Raw genomic sequence first — 23,897 nt, 5'->3', positions numbered from 1 at the left:
AGTGTTGTGGACACTAAAGATAAACACTAAAATATATATGGTGGGAGGGTGAGGGATAATTCCCCTTAGTCAACAAGTAGAAAAGAAGAGTTTCACATGCGAGCATGTGTTTCTGGGAGCAGAAGTGGAGGGTGTACACAGTTTATGTGCATAATGGCTTAATTCCAGGGTGGGTGGAAAGCTTGTAGTCAGGAGAAGGGGTTCGGTCACTCCCCCTTGATGCTGCGTATGCAAATCACTTGGTTTTCCGGAGTTCCTTGAACTCTAAGTCGCAGAATGATGGGGACCGCCGGGCACAAAAGGCACTATAAAAACGTGGAAAATAATAGGATACCTCACTCGTGAGTATATTCAGCGTAATGCGCGGAAGAGGCAAGCGACGATACCGTTAATCGTGGGTGTTGATGTAAGTATTGTTAGGCTGTCTAATTTAGTTAGGTCATAGTTGTACAGTATACATTGTGACTTGCAGAACTACTTCGCATATACAACTCGTAACTGCAATTTTTTGATGTGTTATAGCCTATTCCCTATATGGAAAGGTCAATGGTTATTTTAATGCAACGCGGATGATTTTATGGACCCTGTTCAATAAATGTAAAACATTTTGGGATATGTAAACGTGCAAACCGAGTTGACGTTGTGTTTGTCTGAAGGGTTTCTTAGATGGCAATATGTTCTGAATTTAGGCTACTTTTGTTTTTTTGCTCAGTTGTTTTCGGTAAGTAATAACATTTCCAATATAGCTTTTAGAACATGTATTCAATATTTAAATGAGCTGCTTTACATAGGAAGAACATCCAGCCTCCTTTGTTGTAGTGGTTTATGACGCGTCTGTATGTCCCTTCCCTTGAAAGAGGCTGTGTGAATCACATAGCCCCAGGTGAGAAGCGATTCCAGAGGGATGGTGCGAAACTATTATCTGATGCAGCCCTCTGATGGAGCCCAAAGACGTTAAGAAAAACAATTATACTAAGAAACGCTATTTACAGTAGGTCTTGTGATTTGCTTGTCTCTGAGATAAGCAACACTACTTGCATCTACAGAATATTCATATTACTAATGAACAAATATGATTGAAATCCCCAAAAACAATGGTATAACTGTCCCACCTCCATGTTTCGGGCATGCCAGAATCCATGCGGGTGGGATTGTTATTAGTGCCAGTGGAGAGAAATGTTGTGCTACCAAAAAGAGTTAAACTGGTTTGATCTGGTCAGTCAGGAAGCCATCCCCCATAGGTTGAGTGGCTTGAAAAGTGGCAGTGTGGTGCCAGCAAACTGCATGGTGACTACTGAGTCACATGGAGAAACCACCAGCAAACAAAGGGGCTCCCTTGGATGGTAATAGTCCACTGTTTACTGGACTCTTCACACTCTCTCTCTTCTCTTTCTCTATCTACACTCACATTACATTTAGCAGACACTCTTACCCAGAGCGACTTACAGTTGCATTCATCTTAAGGTAGCTAAGCAAGACAACCACATATCAAAGTCATAGTAAGGACATTTCTATGTAAAAAGCCCAATGCACTTACATGTGAAGTTCATCATTTCTCAAAAATATTGACACTCTTAAAGCATATTTAATTTTTTCAACCATTTTCCATAGTAGAACAATTTGAATAAGCAAAGGATTTGGTCTTGTTTGGTGGTGGAGCTCATTAGAATAATGGACAGTGTGTAGAATAATTATCCACTTCACTTACTGTAGTTCTATAACCAACATATCTTTTTTCTAATTCAAGGTGTCATATCATAGCTGACACCCCATTATTTCTGCAGACGTCTTTGAATCTTAAAATGTGGTCACATAAAGAACCAAGGTAGTTTTTACCGTCTTTCTGTTACCACACTTAACCTCTGCACTGTTCTTCGAGTTCATCTGTTTTTGTCAAATTTTCAGTGGAAATTGTTCAAAGTAGTAATGGTTTGTTTAACTTTGAAATCAATGTTTTTTGTTTGGCATACATTATAAAGTGAGTAAGTGGAGTCTCGGCATCATTCCGTTACCGTGGAATTACCCAGAAGTAAAACCTACTCAATAAATTCACCAGTCAGCCGCTAGTAAGATAAGACACGTGTTTCAGTGTCAAAAATGTTTGACCATTAAAAATCCTATTTTCCCGCTATCAATAACTTTAACCCCCAAAACCCTAACCCCCAAAACCCTAACTCCCAAAACCCCAAACCTAACCCCCAAAACCCTAACCTCAAAAACCCTAACCCTTATGCTTCAAATAGCATTTGAACAAATTCAGGACGATTTGAACAAGTTATTGTTTTCCTACCTTTTCAGGAAATTCAGGTGAAGTGTTAGGACATATGGGGTCCTGATAATGTAGGAATACAAGTACGCACACACACACACACACACACACACACACACACACACACACACACACACACACACACACACACACACACACACACACACACACACACACACACACACACAATGTGTGTATCTCTCCCCCTCTCTCTTTAAGAATGTAAATGCTATGCAAATGTAGGAATTGGAATTTAAAGAGCACATGAGAATGAACAGATTGACCACTCAGGTGGTCATAATGAGACATTCAACATGTCCTCCCGCAGTTATCTAGCCAGCTATCTGACCACATCCCCGGGATGGTCTTGAACTTGACCTGATTAGTTTGGTCCCCATTTGTAGCTTATATGACTCCTACTTCTCATCATCCTTATCAATGTGAATATAAACATGACCATACAATTCTCACCACATATGGGTGTTGTTCGGGATGTTCCTAAGTGGCAGGGCCAGAGTGGCTGGTCTAGTGGGTCCCTGTTTGACCCACCCTCGTAGTCTGAACAGCGTGCTACAGCTAGGGAGGAGTGAAACGTGACATAGACACGTTTTTCCCCCTCCTTCAAATAACGGGGAGTTGTGTTGTTTTCAGCTACAATGTGTTGGAGCATATGATAGTCCCTCTCTCAGTGTCACACCAGAGCGCAGCACTGGAGAAAGGAGAATCCTGGCCTTTGTTTGGTTTTGTACGCTGCGTCTCCGTGCAAGGTTCCGCATCAACAACACGTCTTTTCTTCGCACTACTGTGATCTCTAGTGGTCCATTGGGGTAGCCTTTTGTTTGGACAGTATTTGTTCATCTGTCCACTAAAGATACCGATGAAGCTGTTGCAAGAACATGAAGATGTTGATGGTCAATTGAATTAGAGACCGAGACCTTAAATTGATTCATTCCAAATGCCTTGGCCTTGTTTTGAGGCTGTATGTGATATAGTTAATGTTCATGTTTGTGGTTGAAATGGGTCATATCATTCCTATACAAAATTGTTGATCAAACATGTATCCATTTTTTGTTATTGTGACCTTACATCTGGCAGCAAATTTTCACCATAGAAACATCAACTGTATTGTAATAGTAAGTAACTACTAGGATGTGATATCAGACAGTTTTTTAAAACATTGTAAATGTCCTCTTGTGTTCTACACTGCCTTACCATAGACAGCTACTCCCACGCCTGGTGTGGCAGAGAATAAAAGAAGGGGTCAACAGAGACAAGCCCTGGAGTTGTGCGGAGTGTGGCTGGGTTTGGTGATCTTCTTGGAGGACGCATATTACCGTAACACAGAACAGCACAGGAGCCAGCCCCAGGACCAGAGGGGAAGGTAGCAAAAGAGACCAGCAGCACGGCGGTGGCACAGAAGGAATGACACCAGAGGGAAAAAGTCCCAGAGGGGCACCGGTAGCCCCTCCTGATGGAGGCTGGGGATGGATGGTTGTGGCCGGCTGCTTCCTAGTCACCATCTGCACCCGTGCCGTCACTAGGTGAGCCTTTGGAGCTGTGTGTGTGTGTGTGTGTGTGTGTGTGTGTGTGTGTGTGCGTGTGTGTGTGTGTCAGAGGGACTATAGTCCTCAAATCAAATGTTATTGGTCACATTCAGATATTTACAGATGTTATTGGTCACATACAGATATTTAGCAGATGTTATTGTGGGTGTAGTGAAATGTTTGTGTTCCTAGCTCCAACAGTGCAGTAATATCTAACAATTCACAACAATACACACAAATCTACAAGTAAAATAAGAAATATATAATATTCGGACGAGCAATGTCAGAGTGGCATTGACTACAATACAGTAGAATATAATATAAACAAACGAAAAGAGTAAAACAGTCTGCAAACATTATTAAAGTGACCAGTTATTCCACGTCTATGTACACAGAAGGGCAGCAGCCTCTAAGGTGCAGGGATGAGTAACCGGGTGGAATTTGGGGAATTGGGTGACACAAGGAGATTGAACTGAACCTTTCATAACTCCTCATTTGACATGTTTGTGACATCGTAGAGTCTCTGGATGTGTTTGCCCTTATTGCCCTTGTGTCTCTCTGCAGAGTATTTGCAAGGTATGTGTTTTGTTCTGACAGCTGCTAGGCTCCCATGGGGAGGATTATTTTGTGTGAAGATAGCTTTGGGATATTACAACGGGCGGTTGTTGTTGTATGCAATATAAACTGAAATGAAATCAGACATCATGTTAATGTTGTGTTATTCCTTTATCTGTTCCATGCATGTCAGGTGGCATCATGTTTCTGTATGGTCAGTGTGATCTAACTCTCTGTTTTGGGAACCAGCAAGGTTGTGATGAGCCAGCGATTCCTTTAGCCTTTTGTCAGCTCAGGCTAAAAGCTTTTAAATCAGACACCGGGACATATAGTCAACGCAGGTTTGGTACCTATTGTGTGTTCCTGTTAGGTATTGTTGAGTCCCTAGTGAGAGAAAAAATTGTTTATGCATACAAATGCCACTTTTCATGTAAGTGAAGAAGTTACAAGGACTTTATGTATGTATTTCGTGTCACACACTTTTTAAGGTTTAAGTTTGATTCCTCTGGTACTTGGTAGGTTGGTGAATGCTGCGCTCCTTTGCATTGGACTGTTCCTCCTTCTCTAGGTAGCTTAAGAGAGAGAATTAAAATTCCACTCTCCACATGTGCTTTGGTCACATGCCATAAGCCTTCGCCTTGTAAAAAAAACCTTACATAATTTTTAAACGCTCAGCATGAACAAACTACAGTCAGCTTAGGTTATTGGTTATTGGGTACCGTGCTGCTGAATGGAAACGACTGTAACTCAAACAATTCCTCAACTCGATTCCTCAACTCGATTCCTCAACTCGATTCCTCAACTCGATTCCTCAACTCGATTCCTCAACTCGATTCCTCAACTCTCAATTACTCAACTATATTAATAAAATCTATTCCTGAACTATATTAATCAAATCTATTCCTCAACTATATTAATCAAATCTATTCCTCAACTCATCCCGTATTTAGTGTTTTGATTTAATCGAGTTTTTCTTTAGGGATTCATGTCAGTGCACTTAAATTCAGTCACTGGTCTTAATCTCTAAATTGTATCGACAAAGCTCATTATTGTGGCATACACTGAGGATACAAAACATTAAGAACATCTGCTATTTCTATGACAGACTGACTTGGTGAATTAAGGTGAAAGCTATGATCCCTTATTGATGTCACTTGTTAAATCCACTTCAATCAGTGTAGATGAGATGGGAGGAGACAGGTTAAATAATAATTGTTAAGCCTTGAGACAATTCAAATCAAATTGTATTTGTCACATACACGTGTTTAGGGTGGAAGGGCAAGACAAAACATTTAAGTCCCTTTGAACAGGTTATGGTAGTAGGTACCAGGCACACCGGTTTGAATGTGTCAAGAACTGCAACACTGCTGGGATTTTCACGCTCAACAGTTTCCCATGTGTATCAAGAATGGTCCACCACCCAAAGGTCACCCAACCAACTTGACACAACTGTGGGAAGCACTGGAGTCAACATGGGTCAACATCCCTGTGGAACGATTTTGACACCTTGTAGAGTCCACGCCCTGACAAATTGAGGCTGTTCTGAGGGCAAAAGGTTCTCAATATTAGGAAGGTGTTCCTAATGTTTTTTACACTCAGTGTATATACTATGTCCATGTCAAATAAACCAGTCCAGTCCTATACCTTCCTAATATACCCTATCAAATCAATTTGATTTGATTTTGATTTGATTTTGATTTGATACCCTGAAGAACAGTTTGCCAGTGCAATGTTGAAACTCACACGGTTCTTTCTCCTTTCTATTTTTAGATGTGTGTCAATCTTCTTTGTGGAGTTCCAGATGCACTTTGGTCGGGACTACTCTGGCACGGCCTGGATCCACTCGCTAGTCGACTGCACCACCTTCCTCTTTGGTGAGAGTCAGCCATGACTAGATGATTTCCTTACCAGCAATTTGAACCTTGAATGTCCTTTTTTATTCAATGAAACTGTATTTATGTATTTATTATCTGGGTTTGATTCATTCTCAAGCTATTTATAATTATCTCTGGGGCCTGAGGAAATTCTACCTCCATCGATTCTGTTAGCTATAAAAACAGATTCACAAGCATAAAATCACAGATTAAGTGTACTAGTAGTGAACTTTATACTCACAATAAATTAAAATGCAATATATGCCCCTAATAATTCTGATTGGGAGGTAGCGCATTATGATAAGAAATGTGTCTACCCGAACATACGCCTTTCCTAATCAGGAAATGGCAAATCTTGATAAATCTGATGTGTAACACAGAAACCCGGGCCCAGTTCTCCTTGCATGAACATTATGCTGTGATTAAGACTGCCCAAGGTGACCCCAAATAACTCATTTCTGAAGAAAAAAATGATAGTTTTCTTTCCGACATAATTGACAATGTATTATAAAATGTGTGGTTTGCATCACACTTATCTTATATGACACATGAACATTTCAAGTGACGACACTTTGACAAAAATTAATATCATTCTTTGAAAATGTACTCAGGCGTCTCTGGACATATTATGAGCATTTTGCATGCATTGAATCTCAGACATCCACATTTTGACAAATACTAGACTTTGGGAGGAGCAGATGACCGTTTTTACAGGCTGGTGAAATCAGCCATTTTCATGTGTAATTACAAATATCGACCACCAGGTAGTGCCAAAAGTGTTTATTAGGATCTCTTTAAGCCCAATTCTGATATTTTTTTCCACTAATTAATCCTTTGACCAATTACATCAGATCTTTACACGTCAGATATTTTTCAGCTGATCTTATTGGCCCAAAAAACAATTTGTGAAAGAAATATCAGAATTGGCCTGAGTTCTTAAAAATAGTGGTTTATTTTAATTTATTGTTCATATACAGACAATTTACCAGGTGTTTAAATACATTGTGACATAAGACATTGTGACATATATAAGACATCGGGCTTTAAGGGTGAAAAGGAAAACAAACCGATTCACAAGCACTAAACCACACACTAATTCAGATGAGTAAACAGCATAACAGTGCATTCGGAAAGTATTTAGACCCCTTGACTATTTCTACATTTTGTTACGTTACAGCCTTATTCTAAAATTGATGAAATAGTTTCCCCCCTCATCAATCTACACAAAATACTCCACAATGACCAAGCAAAAACAGTTTTTTAAAAACATTTTTGCAAATGTATTAAAAATAAAGATGTAAACATCACATTTACATAAGTATTCAGACACTTTACTCAGTACTTTCTTGAAGCACCGTTGGCAGCGATTACAGCCTCAAGTCTTCTTTTGACACGACAAGCTTGGCACAGCTGTATTTGGGGAGTTTCTCCCATTCATCTCTGCAGATCCTCTCAAGCTCTGTCAGGTTGGATGGGGAGCGTCGCTGCACAGCTATTTTCAGGTCTCTCCAGAGATGTTTGATCAGGTTCAAGTCTGGGCTCTGGCTGGGCCACACAAGGACATTCAGAGACTTGTCCCAAAGCCACTCCTGCATTGTCTTGGCTGTGTGCTTAGGGTCGTTGTCCTGTTGGAAGGTGAACCATTGCCCCAGTCTGAGTTCCTGAGTGCTCTGGAGCAGGTTTTCATCAAGGATCTCTCTGTACTTTGCCCCGTTTATCTTTCCCTTGATCCTGACAAGTCTCCCACCCTGTTGCTGGAAAACATCCCCACAGCATGATGCTTCACCGTAGGGATGGTGCCAGCTTTCCTCCAGATGTGGCGCTTGGCATTAAGGCCAAAGAGTTCAATCTTGGTTTCATCAGACCAGAGAATCTTGTTTCTCATGGTCCGAGTCCTTTATGTGCCCTTTGGCAAACTCCAAGCGGGCTGTCGTGCTTTTTACTGAGGAGTGGTTTCTGTCTGGCCACTCTGCCACAAAGGCCTGATTGGTGGAATGCTGCAGAGATGGTTGTCCTTCTGGAAGGTTCTTCCTTCTCCACAGAGGAACTCTGAAGCTCTGCCAGAGTGACCATCAGGTTCTTGGTTACCTCCTTGACCAAGACCCTTCTCACCCAACTGCTCATTTTGGCCGGGTGGCCAGCTTTAGGAAGAGTCTTCTTCCATTTTAAGAATGATGGAGGCCACTGTGTTCTTGGGGACCTTCAATGCTGCAGACATCATGTCCAATCAATCAAATTTACCACAGGTGGACTCCAATCAAGTTATAGAAACATCTCAAGGATGATCAATGGAAATAGGATGCACCTGAGCTCAATTTCGAGTCTCATAGCAAACGGTCTGAATACTTCTGTAAATGTGATATTTCGTTTTTTTAAGTTGCAAAAATGTCTAAAAACCTGTTTTTGCTTCGTCATTATGGGGTATTGGATATTGTGTGTAGATTGATGAGGAAAATGCTTTGTTTAATCCATTTTTAGAATAAGGCCGTAACATAAACAAAATATGGAAAAGGGGAAGGGGTTTGAATACATTCCAAATATGCCCAATAACCTTAAAAGAACATGTGCCCTTAATAAGTAAGATTAGAAGATGGAGCATTAGGATAAGAGAGTTGTCTACCCAAGCCTTTGCCTTTCCTAATCATGACATGGCAATCTTGATACACCTGCTGGAACTTTGCAAAAAGAAATGACATAATCTGGAACATTGACATGATGATCAGATGATTACATGAAATGATTTGACCAGCTGTCTTCACCTAATTTTAGTACCCCTAAGCTATTGTAAAAGTTGTGTGAGGGCTGTCTGGGCACATGCAGTGCAGTCTGGGCAATCCCCAGGAGTGACTTTGGAATCATGGGGATACATGTGGCAGTCGGTGCTGTGATAGACACTGGCACATTCAACAGCGGCTTGCACTCTCTTGCTAGTAGCTATCTGATCTAGGGTGTAATCAATTGTCCAACAGTTGCAAATCTGAGTTTCTGTTGGGCAAATTCAGGTATGTTTATCCCCTTTTCGTTCCATTAGTTTCCATTTAAGAAACGTTTTTCAACAGAATCAGCGGAATGAATACACCCTTGATCACACTCAAAGACAGTTCATTTTCATATCAGCCACTTAAAACAGCATGATCACTCTGCTCGTTGTGTGTATATAATTCCTTCTCGCAACTATCTATGCGCTCTCCTCTCACCTTTTCCCTTCGCCTGGGAACTTCAGTGCACAACACATCAGCTGTCAGTGACCAGGCAAAAAACCTTCCCAAGTCAAACCATATCATGACTTCTAACCGCTACACACAGCCTACATTGTCATAGTCAACATAGCTACTAGAACTAATGCGTTAGTAACTCCACTACAATTATCCTGTGTGGCTCAATTGGTAGAGCATGGTTCTTGCAACACCAGGGTTATGGGTTTGATTCCCACAGGGGACCAGTATGGAAAGAAAAGTATAAAAATGTCTGCCCTCACTGCTGTAAGTTGCTCTGGATAAGATTGTCTACTAAAATGTTTTTAAAAATCATGCATTGCAGTTTAGTAGTTACAATGGCAGGCCCTGGTGGCAATAAGTGAATAAATGCTTACCTTGACTTGGAAGAGTTCCAGTGTTGGATAGACAGCTAGCTAACATAGCATCAATCTCTGTTTGAGTAAGCTAAACTAGCTAGCTTAGTGAACATTTAAAAAAATACAACGAAATATCTATCTTTTCATTTGTTCAACTATTGTCTTTCTCTCTCGTTGAGTCAACTTCTCACCACATTGTATGCGCTGCAGTGCTAGCTAGCTGTAGCTTCTGCTTTCAGTACTAGAGTCATACTCTGATCCTTTGATTGGGTGGACAACATGTCAGTTCATGCTGCAAGAGCTCTGATACGTTGGAGGACGTCCTCCGGAAGTTGTCATAATTACTGTGTAAGTCTCATGAGCCTCCTAGGTTTTGTATGTACTGTATGTGCCCAGAGGAGGACAGAAGCTAGCGCTCTTCCGGCTGCACCATAGTGTTACCCTACAGAGTGTGGTTGAGGCTACTGTAGACCATTGCAAACCAGTGTGTTTTAATCAATTATTTGGTGACATGAAAATATAAAGTTTTATCTAAAAAGGATAACTTTTTTAAATGTTTCACTATTTGTATATTTTTTTAATTCACTGAGGAGGATGGTCCTCCCCTTTCTCCTTTGAGGAGCCTCCACTGATGGGGATTCCACAGCCCCTTGGAAACAGCTGTTGTTGATAAGATACAGTGGGGCAAAAAAGTATTTAGTCAGCCACCAATTGTGCAAGTTCTCCCACTTAAAAAGATGAGAGAGGCCTGTAATTTTCATCATAGGTACACTTCAACTATGACAGACAAAATAATAAGAAAAAAATCCAGAAAATCACGTTGTAGGATTTTTTTATGAATTTATTTGCAAATTATGGTGGAAAATAAGTATTTGGTCACCTACAAACAAGCAACATTTCTGGCTCTCGCAGACCTGTAACTTCTTCTTCTTCAGGCTTCTCTGTCCTCCACTCATTACCTATATTAATGGCACCTGTTTGAACTTGTTATCAGTATAAAAGACACCTGTCCACAACCTCAAACAGTCACACTCCACTATGGCCAAGACCAAAGAGCTGTCAAAGGACACCAGAAACAAAATTGTAGACCTGCACCAGGCTGGGAAGACTGAATCTGCAATAGGTAAGCAGCTTGGTTTGAAGAAATCAACTGTGGGAGCAATTATTAGGAAATGGAAGACATACAAGACCACTGATAATCTCCCTCGATCTGGGGATCCACGCAAGATCTCACCCCGTGGGGTCAAAATGATCACAAGAACGGTGAGCAAAAATCCCAGAACCACACGGGGGGACCTAGTGAATGACCTGAAGAGAGCTGGGACCAAAGTAACAAAGCCTACCATCAGTAACACACTACGCCGCCACGGACTCAAATCCTGCAGTGCCAGACGTGTCCCCCTGCTTAATCCAGTACATGTCCAGGCCCGTCTGAAGTTTGCTAGAGAGCATTTGGATGATCCAGAAGAATATTGGGAGAATGTCATATGGTCAGATGAAACCAAAATATAACTTTTTCGTAAAAACTCCACTCGTCGGACAAAGAATGCTGAGTTGCATCCAAAGAACACCATACCTACTGTGAAGCATGGGGGTGGAAACATCATGCTTTGGGGCTGTTTATCTGCAAAGGGATCAGGACGACTGATCCGTGTAAAGGAAAGAATGAATGGGGCCATGTATCGTGAGATTTTGAGTGAAATCCTCCTTCCATCAGTAAGGGCATTGAAGATTAAACGTGGCTGGGTCTTTCAGCATGACAATGATCCCAAACACACCGCCCAGGCAACGAAGGAGTGGCTTCGTAAGAAGCATTTCAAGGTCCTGGAGTGGCCTAGCCAGTCTCCGTGTTGCCCAGCAACAGCCCCAAAACATCACTGCTCTTGAGGAGATCTGCATGGAGGAATGGGCCAAAATACCAGCAACAGTGTGTGAAAACCTTGTGAAGAGTTACAGAAAACATTTGACCTCTGTCATTGCCAACAAAAGGTATACAACAAAGTATTGAGATAAACTTTTGTTATTGACCAAATACTTATTTTCCACCATAATTTGCAAATAAATTCATAAAAAATCCTACAATGTGATTTTCAGGATTTTTTTCCTCATTTTGTCTGTCATAGTTGAAGTGTACCTATGATGAAAATTACAGGCCTCTCTCATCTTTTTAAGTGGGAGAACTTGCACAATTGGTGGCTGACTAAGTACTTTTTTGCCCCACTGTATATAGGGAAAGATGTTTTTATTCATATTGAGACTAAAGTCTCTTTTGAAAATTAGCTGTGGACAATACAAAAATGAACACATCAATAGGCAATTATAGAAAACATAAATATACACATTAAATACACATTAAGATACAAAACACAGTCAATTAAAATAAACACATTCTTCATTATAAAAAATCCTCTCTCAGCTATATGACTTGCCCTAGGGACATCAAAGTATCCAATCGAAAGCTAGTTTGTTTGTTTTGCCACTACGGTTAGTTTGAACAGGGTGGTATCCATCCGGATGCACTTTTTGTTTTACTGATATTCAAGGATTTACATCAAATAATTAAATTTTGCCCCGATTTATCATTAGCCTGGACTTACATAACATCTGTGCCAGAGTTTGTTAGAATTTTACAAGCAGCTGTTTAATGAGCAATTCACAGTTTCACTGTACTGGCCGTGTGTTCTTAGACTTGCATGGCTTAATCTTTGAGTCAAACATTTACTACTGACCTGCTCTGAACTTTCATGTCAATAACACACTTGATGTGTATTACAGTGGATTGAGTCTCAGCTACATCCAATCCAAGCGATAAGTCTGTCACATTTTCCTCTTGATGTGAGGATGATAACTTTGTCTATGTATTGTTTTTTTCCAGCTCCTCTTGGCAGCTTCATCGGGAACCGCCTGTCCACCCAAGCCACTGTGATCATGGGAGGCGTCCTGTCCTCTGCCGGCCTGATCCTCAGCTCCTTTGCCACCAGTCTGGAGTACCTCTACCTCACCCTGGGCGTCCTCACAGGTACGCCCCTGTCTCTCAATGTGGATGTCATCACATTGTTTTTAGGACTTTGGCACAAGAGGGAGCTGTTGCATTATGGATACTTGTGTTGACTCTAATGACAGAACGCAACTGTAGCTGTCATGACTCCATCCCCAACTCTCTCCTCGTAGGGTTGGGATTTGCCCTCAGCTACACTCCAGCGGTGGCCATGGTTGGATCCTATTTCAACGAGAAGAAAGCACTGGCCTATGGGATGGCAATGTCTGGGACTGGGATTGGGACCTTCATCCTGGCCCCTGCTGTGCATCTCCTGATTGAACATTACTCCTGGAGGGGGGCCTTGCTGATTCTGGGAGGGTTTGTGTCCAACCTGTGTGTCTGCGGGGCCCTTATGAGGCCCCTGGTGCCTAAAGGTAGAGGACAGAGGTGGCACAAGACAGCAGAGCTTGAGAATGGGTATGCCATCCCACCGGTGGATGCCAAGCTAGCAGAAGGGAAGGTAATGGACACAACACTTCCAGGCTTAAAGCCGTTGGACCCCAATACAGAGGTTGTGAATGTAACAGATGTTAAGCTTGAAACTGATAAACTTGCAGAAATTAAACTCACTGAAATGAAACTAGCAGAGGCACTCCTTGCGAATGTACAACTAGCTGACTCGAGGCTGGCAGACATGACAATAGTAGAGGGCATGGTTGTGAATGTGAATAGCGCGCTAACAGAGAAAATGCTTGAAGAGATCAAGCTAGCGGATCAAAATCTAGCCAACGGGAAGCTGAAGGACATTAAACTAATGGAGAACCTTGTCATCGGTAGCCAGCTCGCTGATGTTAAGCCTGTAGACACAAAGGTTGCTGATGCAAAACTAGTGGAGTTAGTAGATGCCAAGGTTCTGGCTGGCCTGGCTGCCCCTGGGCCAACTGGTCCTCTGGCAGGGCCTAAGCTGGGAGGGTGCCTCTGTCTTCAGTCAATGGAGGAGTTTAGCTTCCTGCTGATGCCTGACTTCATGCTGCTGTCCGTGTCCTTCCTGTTCCTGGCATACGGCTGCAGTGTGCCCTTTGCCTACCTGGTGCCTTATGCCCTCAGTGTGGGCGTGGAGCACCAGCAGGCTGCCTTCCTCATGTCCATCCTGGGGGTCACCGGAATCGTAGGAAACATCACGTTCAGCTGGCTCACTGACAGGAAGTATGTCACATATACAGAATAGTTAGCACCCCCCCCCCCCCCCCCCCCCCCCCCCACACACACACACACACACACACACACATTTTCTATAGCATCACCCAAATAGACTGTAGCCATAGTCAAAATATTTATCATGATGCTTTCAAAACTATGGTCTTGGGCCTGTCACACACTGCATGGCCACATTCTCTAGTGTTGTAACATACTGCCTGCTGTAACATACTGCCAGCTAAGTCTGCGTTCCCCTCTTGTAGGTGTGTGAAGAAGTACCGGAAAGTGAGCTTCATGTTTGCTGTGGGTATGGAGGGTCTCTCCTGCCTCCTGATTCCTCTGCTACGTTCATTCACCCTGCTGGTGCCTTTTTCCATGCTCTATGGCTATTTTGATGGTGCCTACTCTGCCCTCATACCAGTGGTGACGTCTGACTTGGTGGGCTCATCGTACCTATCCTCAGCCCTGGGTGTGGTCAACTTCTTACATGCCATACCCTACCTGGTTAGCCCACCAATAGGAGGTGAGGATGATGAGAGAACAACTCAATACTAACACACATAGTGCATGTACATACACAATTTTCAAATTGCACATCTTGATTCTGAATATCATCAAATCAAATCAAATTTATTTATATAGCCCTTCGTACATCAGCTGATATCTCAAAGTGCTGTACAGAAACCCAGCCTAAAACCCCAAACAGCAAGCAATGCAGGTGTAGAAGCACGGTGGCTAGGAAAAACTCCCTAGAAAGGCCAATACCTAGGAAGAAACCTAGAGAGGAACCAGGCTATGTGGGGTGGCCAGTCCTCTTCTGGCTGTGCCGGGTGGAGATTATAACAGAACATGGCCAAGATGTTCAAATGTTCATAAATGACCAGCATGGTCGAATAATAATAAGGCAGAACAGTTGAAACTAGAGCAGCAGCACAGTCAGGTGGAAGTTGAAACTGGAGCAGCAGCATGGCCAGGTGGACTGGGGACAGCAAGGAGTCATCATGTCAGGTAGTCCTGGGGCATGGTCCTAGGGCTCAGGTCCTCCGAGAGAGAGAAAGAAAGAGAGAAGGAGAGAATTAGAGAACGCACACTTAGATTCACACAGGACACCGAATAGGACAGGAGAAGTACTCCAGATATAACAAACTGACCCCAGCCCCCCGACACATAAACTACTGCAGCATAAATACTGGAGGCTGAGACAGGAGGGGTCAGGAGACACTGTGGCCCCATCCGAGGACACCCCCGGTGTATCATGAATATCATGATTCCATCGTTCTCAGTATGTTATAGTCTGGACTCTGTTGTTGGTATGAAACTTCCCGTTGAAATTCCCAGCCTAACTCTTTCTCTTGGTTTCAGGCTGGTTGGTGGACTGGACTGGTGACTATACTGCAGCATTCTTCCTCAGTGGATTCTCTCTTATCCTCAGCTCACTCTTTCTGGCTACTGTCATGCTGATCCAACGATGCTGGGGACCACAAACATTCTCCACCAGCGATGCCGATTCAACATTCGCCTCCTTGAAGAATGGCCAACGTACAAGGCAGCCCATGATGAACCAAAGCTAGCAGGGACCGTCCCTGCATGTTGAGACATTTTTGTAAGCATTTTTTATTGAGTGAGTGGATGTTACTGTAATACCAAAGTGTGTTGTTCCTTAATGGAAACAAAACAATAATGTTCCAGGAACAACAAAATGCAGTTATTCCTCTCAACGTGAACTTGTGAAAATCCTATAACACCATCACAAATTCTGTGTTGATTACCACCAAAAGATACTCTATTTGTTGTTGTTTTTTAAAATAAAAGTTGATTAAGAATTGGTGGCTCTGTAGAATAACACATCACTTAGTACCAGTGTTTGTTTATTCTTTTGAAGATTATGACTACATTAAACATGCAATATAACACCAAAGTTATGCAATAATAACATATACATTTGTGTATAACATTAAATAGATTTCACAAAAAGCTATTTGTACTGGGCATGTCCATGTAAAAGGACCCATGAGCACCACCACGAGAAAAGCATAGGAGCATGTCAAATGAAAGCTAAGAGTATATTTTTGAGAAAGTAAGGCATATTTACGTTTTCAACCATTTTCCATCCTAAAAATCAGCAACGGCTTTGATTTCTGGTCAGATGGAAAAAGTCTTAAATGGTCTTAGAAATACTGTGCATCAAAACCCAAAATTTGAACCAATCATAGACATCTATGTTTCACAAGTTTGGATAGCACAGTACAGTACACAGTACAGTGAAGCACAGTAGAGTACAGTACAGAAAAGTATAGTTCAGTACCGTAGAGTACACTATAGTGTAATGTATTGAACTGTACTCTACTGTGCTGTACTGTGATGTCCAAACTTGTGAAACATAGATGTCAGTGATTGGTTCAGATTTGGTCTGGTCCAGACCAACCAAATGTTGTCTTGTTTGGGGGCGGAGCTCATTAGAATAATAGCCAGTGTGTAGAATAATACCAAAATATGCAAAATAAGGATATTGCATAATTATTCCTTTGTGTACCTATTCAGGATACATCACCATGAACAGAATGACACTCATATCCATAATTAAGCATTTCTGTGTTGTACAGATCAGGGACTCATGCTGTAATTCCATTACCATAATTCCGTTACCAGATGTAAATCCACTTCACTTCAATAACCAAAATATTTTTTCCCCAAGCTCAAGGTGTCATGTCAGAGATATTTAACAGTTTTGGGAAAACTGAGGGAGATTTTTAAACTTTAAAATCAGTGGATTTTCTTTGGCATACATTTTAATGCAAAAACTCTGTGTCAAAGCGTAATTCCGTTATGGTGGAATTGCTCTACTGTGACTGGACGCATCACTTTGTAGTGTTGTTCACAAAGTGCGTTATAAACCCACACTGTGAAATATGGACTTGTGTTTCACATATACTAATACTAAGATGTCACTCAAGACCAAACAGCCATGGATGTTCAAATGGTGGCTTCCCCCCCAAAAACAAGTGATCAATGATTCCTTCACCTGCTGCTGTGGTTGAAAATATGAGTTGAGCTGTATCCATATTTTGAAAGAGAAGAATGTGTTGTTTTTTTTGCACATTAATGCCTACAGGGACAAGAACACCATGAATGCCTACATTTCCTATGTGTTTATCTTCACCTTTTCTAATGACATATATTTATCAATTGATAAACATGAATATGATGCCTTGTTGGGTTGCCGTCAAGCAGCACGGTCAATATTTGTACTATCGTAGAGAGTTATAATGACATTCTTGAGTCTTCCTCTGAAAGTTCAGAACTCTTTTCTAGTTTTAAATTGTTTAAACATGTTATTTTGTTGAACACACATCTATTAGTTCCTTTTCTGATGATGTGGTGTTGAGATAAAGCATGTGGATGTTCATTTGGGGAACTGTCTCATTTGGGGAACTGTCTCATTTGGGGAACTGTCTCATTTGGGGAACTGTCTCATTTGGGGAAATGTCTCATTTGGGGAACTGTCTCATTTGGGGAACTGTCTCATTTGGGGAACTGTCTCATTTGTCATGTGTCCTATTTCTAATAATAACCCCACTCCAGCACAGACGTCTGTCAAGTATCCTTAATACTGACATCTGACTAATATTCAACTTTAAGACTATTTGTATTTTATATTTAACTAGGCAAGTCAGTTAATTCTTATATACAATGACAGCCTACCCCGGACAACACTGGGAGCCACACTACGGGACTCCCAATCATAGCAAGATCATAGCCTGGATTCAAACCAGGGACTGTAGTGACACCTCTTGCATTGAGATACAGTTCCTTTGACCACTGCGCCACTCAGGAGCCCTGGAAAATACGGCCATAGATGACAGAGAGACAAAATAAACTTGCTATACTAGTCCGAGCATGCCATGTGTGACACCTTGCATAGATGTACTGTTTCTGCTAAATATAAAACGGTATTGTTTACTGCCCTTTCCATATTCCACATGATAAAAAGCAATATATCCATCTAGTGGTGTACATCTAACATAACAGTCTATATGTTACGTCTCTCGTCAGAATGAGGAACGGACCAAAGAGCAGCGTGGTTAGTGTTCATGATTTTATTTATCAAAACACTTGAACAAAATAACAACGTGAAAGATGAACAGTTCTGTAAGGCAAATAAACTATGCAGAAAACAACTACCCACAAAACACAGGTGGGGAAAAAGGCTGCCTAAGTATGATTCCCAATCAGAGACATCGACAGACAGCTGCCTCTGATTGGGAACCATACCCGGCTAAAGACAAAGAAATAGAAAACATAGAAATAAAGAAACTAGAATGCTCACCCTAGTCACACCCTGGCCTAACCAAAATATAGAATAAAAAACTCTCTATGGCCAGGGTGTGACACTATATTAACCATTGTTGACAAATAGCAGATGATGAGTATTGATTTTCTGGGTACTTACAGGTACTTACAGGTACTTCGGTCATCAGTTGAACAATGTTTCCTCTGACACATTGGTGCGGCTGGCTTCCGGCCTAAGCGAACGGGTGTTAAGGAGCACAGTTTGGCGGTTCATGTTTCGGAAGACGCGTGACTCGACATTCACCTCTCCCGAGCCCATTGGGGAGTTGCAGTGATGAGACAAGATCGTAATTGGATATGACGAAAGTGGGGAGAAATCAATAAATAAAAGTGACAATTGGGTACTTTTTCCACCACTGCTTATGTGAGTTGTCTTGTTGTGTGTATGGATTGGCTTGCTCGAGCTTATGTGTGTATTTATGTGGGTGCGAGAGCGTGTGTTTGTCAGGTCGGTGCGAGAGTGGCTGTTTGTCAGGTCGGTGTGAGAGCGGGTGTTTGTCAGGTCGGTGTGAGAGCGGGTGTTTGTCAGGTCGGTGTGAGAATTGGTGTTTGTCAGGTTGGTATGAGAGAGGGTGTTTGTCAGGTTGGTGTGAGAATTGGTGTTTGTCAGGTTGGTATGAGAGAGGGTGTTTGTCAGGTTGGTGTGAGAGGGGGTGTTTGTCAGGTCGGTGTGAGAGCAAGTGTTTGTCAGGTCGGTGTGAGAGCGGGTGTTTGTCAGGTCGGTGTGAGAGCGGTTGTTTGTCAGGTCGGTGTGAGAGCGGGTGTTTGTCAGTTTGGTGTGAGAGCGGGTGTTTGTCAGGTCGGTGTGAGAGAGGGTGTTTGTCAGGTCGGTGTGAGAGTGGCTGTTTGTCAGGTCGGCGTGAGAGTGTGTGTTTGTCAGGTTGGTGTGAGAGCAGGTGTTTGTCAGGTCGGCGTGAGAGTCGGTGTTTGTCAGATTTGTGTGAGAGTGTGTGTTTGTCAGGTCGGTGTGAAAGTGGGTGTTTGTCAGGTTGGTATGAGAGTCGGTGTTTGTCAGGTTTGTGTGAGAGTGTGTGTTTGTCAGGTCGGTGTGAGAGTGTGTGTTTGTCAGGTTGGTATGAGAGTCGGTGTTTGTCAGATTTGTGTGAGAGTGTGTGTTTGTCAGGTTGGTATGAGAGTCGGTGTTTGTCAGATTTGTGTGAGAGTGTGTGTTTGTCAGGTCGGCGTGAGAGAGGGTGTTTGTCAGGTCGGTGTGAGAGTGGCTGTTTGTCAGGTTGGTGTGAGAGCAGGTGTTTGTCAGGTCGACGTGAGAGTCGGTGTTTGTCAGATTTGTGTGAGAGTGTGTGTTTGTCAGGTCGGTGTGAAAGTGGGTGTTTGTCAGGTTGGTATGAGAGTCGGTGTTTGTCAGATTTGTGTGAGAGTGTGTGTTTGTCAGGTCGGTGTGAGAGTCGGTGTTTGTCAGGTTGGTATGAGAGTAGGTGTTTGTCAGGGCGGTGTGAAAGTGGGTGTTTGTCAGGTTGGTGTTGGGTTTGGCTCAGGGTATTGACTTGGGGTATTGACTCAGGGTATTGGCTCAGGGTATTGACTTGAGTTGACTTGATGTGTGTGCGTCAGGTGGTGGATGTTTGAGTGTGTGTCATGGTGCTGGTCTGGGTTAGTGTGTTGCTGTGTTTGTGTTAGACTGTTGGCTTGGATTGCCTGCAGTGTCCTGGTGCATTTCTGTGTGATTGGAGACTTTCTAGTCACCAGTTGAAGTTGTTGTAGCTGAGAGAGAGAGGTGACTAAGGACATCTGAATGAGCGTTGTTAAGGCAAGAGGGAAGTCAATGTGAGTAAGAGGAGAGAATACATTCGTTTTAGGATAGGAATGTTGAAGGGGTATCTGGGTATCTGATCACTGCCACTCTGCTTCTCCACTTTCTTGAATGGAGGGACCATGGACACGCCCACAAACCCTCTCTGACTCGGGTACTTCTCATAAGGAAGAATGATCCAGGAAGCAGAAACGCACTCAGAATTTAGGAAAACTATCGAGATGACCTCACTGCAGTTCACAGACGATCTCACCGCAGTTCACAGGCGACCTCACCGCAGTTCACAGACGACCTCACCGCAGTTCACAGACGACCTCACCGCAGTTCACAGACGACCTCACCGCAGTTCACAGACTAATTCACCGCAGTTCACAGACAACCTCGCCGCAGTTCACAGACAACCTCACCGCAGTTCACAGACGACCTCACCGCAGTTCACAGACGACCTCACCGCAGTTCACAGACAAATTCACTGCAGTTCACAGACGACCTCACCGCAGTTCAGACGATCTCACCGCAGTTCACAGACGACCTCACCGCAGTTCACAGACGACCTCACCGCAGTTCAGACGACCTCACCGCAGTCCACAGATGACCTCACCGCAGTTCACAGACGACCTCACCGCAGTTCAGACGACCTCACCGCAGTTCACAGACGACCTCACCGCAGTTCAGACGAACTCACCGCAGTTCACAGACGAACTCACCGCAGTTCACAGACGAACTCACCGCAGTTCACAGACAACCTCACCGCAGTTCAGACGACCTCACCGCAGTTCACAGACGAACTCACCGCAGTTCACAGACGAACTCACCGCAGTTCACAGACAACCTCACCGCAGTTCACAGACGACCTCACCGCAGTTCAGACGAAGCATACTACTTTTACTTTATTGTTATGTTATCCCACCGTAATACCAGTTACTACCAGGAAAGGTGCCACTATACCTGTTGATATAACATGGCATGCAGTATAATCAACGTGATAGAAGGCTGTGCAAGGCTCACTGATAACCCTAGCAGTGACAAAGAATGACATAATGAGCATAGACGTGTTGAATGTAGTTCATTTTGCAAACACTCTGAGGTCCTTGATATAGAAGGGTACAGACATCACTGTAGCAGCTTGGCTATCAGCTGGGAGGGAGGGAGGTAGAGCCATGGTATATAACACCTTCACTACCATCCACCTCTGGCTCTTTACAGCAGGGCTCTCCAACTACTGTCCTAGAGATACTGAGTGTTCCATTCCAGCTCTAACACACCTGATTCAGGTAATTGTGATCCAGGTTGAAGACCATTATTTAGTGATTATTTGACCTGCAAACATTGTCTGTACACCTAGTAGCCCTTCAGAACCTGAGTTATGAGGTCCAACCCAAACAGATAGGATAACGTTCCTGAGGAAATACATCTCTGTGCATTAGGCCTATTTCTATAGGGTCACGTACTCAGGGAGCAGCAAATGATAACCGCCGAATTCCAATATGTGAAACAACACTTATCCAATCAGATTTTTCTTTTTATGTTGTTCCCCTCTGGAATCAAATTCCAGAAAACGTTTAATGTGTGCCTGGTATTAATGACTGAACAGTGGAAGAGAAAAGCACAGAGAATGTAACCACTAATGCACGTGACTGCAAGCAAAAGCGTGATGGTGCAAAATGCATCTGACTGTTGAAGATTCAATGTGTCAATATTTTCAATGTATCTGTCACAAAAAAATTATTATTATTATTATTAGTATTGTAGTTTCATTTCTCAGAACCAAGAGATACAGCCATGCAGTCATGAACATTCACTCTGCATTTCCTTCACTCCCTCTCCTGAAAGAAGGTAGAGTTAATATTCATGACTAGCTTTATCTCTTGATTCAGAGAAATTCAAACTAAAGCTATAGTACTCTATACACAAGCCTAAGATCACCATGCGCAATGCCAAGCGTCGGCTGGAGTGGTGTAAAGCTCTCCACCATTGGACTCTGGAAACGCATTCTCTGGAGTGATGAATCACTCTTCACCATCTGGCAGTCCGACGGACTAATCTGGGTTTGGCGGATGCCAGGAGAACGCTACCTGCCCGAATGCACAGTGCCAACTGTAAAGTTTGGTGGAGGAGGAATAATGGTCTGGGGCTGTTTTTCATGGTTCGGGCTAGGCCTCTTAGTTCCAGTGAAGGGAAATCTTAACTCTACAGTATACAATAACATTCTTGTCAATTCTGTGCTACCAACTTCGTGGCAACAGTTTGGGGAATGCCGTTTCCTGTTTCAGCATGACAATGCCCCCATGCACAAAGCGAAGTCCATACAGAAATGGTTTGTCGAGATCAGAGTGGAAGAAATTGACTGGCCTGCACAGAGCCCTGACCTCAACCTCATCGAACACCTTTGGGATTAATTGGAATGTGGACTGTGAGCCAACGGTTCCGTATTTCACTGAAAGAATAAATCGAAATAATAGTTTCCGGATTTGACCATATTAATGACCTAAGGCTCGTATTTCTGTGTGTTATTATGTTGTAATTAAGTCTATGATTTGATAGGGCAGTCTGACTGAGCGATGGTAGGCACCAGCAGGCTCGTAAGCATTCATTCAAACAGCACTTTCGTGCGTTTGCCAGCAGTTGTTTATGACTTCAAGCCTATCAACTCCTGAGATTAGGCTGGTGTAACCGATGTGAAATGGATAGCTAGTTAGCAGGGTGCGCGCTAATATCGAACGTATAATAACCTCAACCTAAAACTTCTTACCTGGGAATTGAAGACTCATGTTAAAAGGAACCACCAGCTTTCATATGTTCTGAGCAAGGAACTTAAACGTTAGCTTTTTTACATGGCACATATTGCATTTTTACTTTCTTCACCAGCAGCATACCACCCTGCTGGCTTGCTTCTGAAGCTAAGCAGGCTTGGTCCTGGTCAGTCCCTGGATGGGAGACCAGATGCTGCTGGAAGTGGTGTTGGAGGGCCAGTAGGAGGCACTCTTTCCTCTGGTCTAAAAATATCCCATTGCCCCAGGGCAGTGTTTGGGGACACTGCCCTGTGTAGGGTGCTGTCTTTCGGATGGGATGTTAAAATGGGTGTCCTGACTCTCTGAGGTCATTAAAGATCCCATGACACTTATTGTAAGAGTAGGGGTGTTAATAACCTCGGTGTCCTGGCCAAATTCCCAAACTGGCCCTCAAACCATCATGGTCACCTAATAATCCCCAGTTTACAATTGGCTCATTCATCCCCCTCCTCTCCCCTGTAACTATTCCCCAGGTTGGTGTAAATGAGAATGTGTTCTCAGTCAACTTGCCTGGTAAAATATTGGATAATAAAAAACTTTGTTTTTGCATTATTTAAACCAAATTGAACATGTTTCATTATTTATTTGAGGCTAAATTGATTTGATTGTTGTATTATATTAAGTTAAAATAAAAGTGTTCATTCAGTATTGTTGTAATTGTCATTATTACAAATAAATACATTTAAAAAAAACTTGGCCGATTAATCGGTATCGGCTTTTTTTGCTCCTCCAATAATCGGTATCGGCTTTTTTTGCTCCTCCAATAATCGGTATCGGCATTGAAAAATCATAGTCGGTCGACCTCTAGTTCCAACATCTAGTGGAAAGCATTCCAAAAAGAGCAGAGGCTGTTATAGAAGCAAAGGGGGGACCAACTCCATATTAATGCCCATGATTTTGAAATGAGATGCTCGACAAGCAGGTATCCACATACTTTTGGTCATGTAGTGTATTATTACTTAGATTTTCACATCCTACCTTTTGAAATACT

The 23,897-nt window shown here is 42.7% G+C and overlaps 1 protein-coding gene across 2 annotated transcripts; it reads left to right on the top strand.

Annotated features, from left to right (window-relative positions):
* The first annotated feature begins 263 nt into the window (after positions 1 to 263).
* On the top strand, positions 264 to 15,816 carry LOC109878936 (monocarboxylate transporter 12-B). 2 transcript variants are annotated; one of them, XM_031823733.1, is made up of 7 exons: positions 264 to 406; positions 3,487 to 3,810; positions 6,139 to 6,242; positions 12,692 to 12,835; positions 12,988 to 14,002; positions 14,257 to 14,516; positions 15,356 to 15,816. In XM_031823733.1, exons 2-7 carry the CDS (start codon positions 3,692 to 3,694, stop codon positions 15,562 to 15,564), a joined length of 1,851 nt encoding a protein of 616 aa, XP_031679593.1. In that variant the 5' UTR covers positions 264 to 406; positions 3,487 to 3,691; the 3' UTR covers positions 15,565 to 15,816. The 2 variants fall into 2 exon arrangements, with proteins under 2 accessions (XP_031679593.1, XP_031679594.1); XM_031823734.1 differs by having other exon boundaries at positions 12,692 to 14,002.
* Positions 15,817 to 23,897: the final 8,081 nt, after the last annotated feature.

The sequence above is a fragment of the Oncorhynchus kisutch genome, linkage group LG4, assembly GCF_002021735.2.
Source record: "Oncorhynchus kisutch isolate 150728-3 linkage group LG4, Okis_V2, whole genome shotgun sequence".
NCBI classification, from domain to species: domain Eukaryota; kingdom Metazoa; phylum Chordata; class Actinopteri; order Salmoniformes; family Salmonidae; genus Oncorhynchus; species Oncorhynchus kisutch.
Note: the sequence above shows the minus strand (reverse complement) of the source record. Positions and strands in the feature narration are given on the sequence as shown.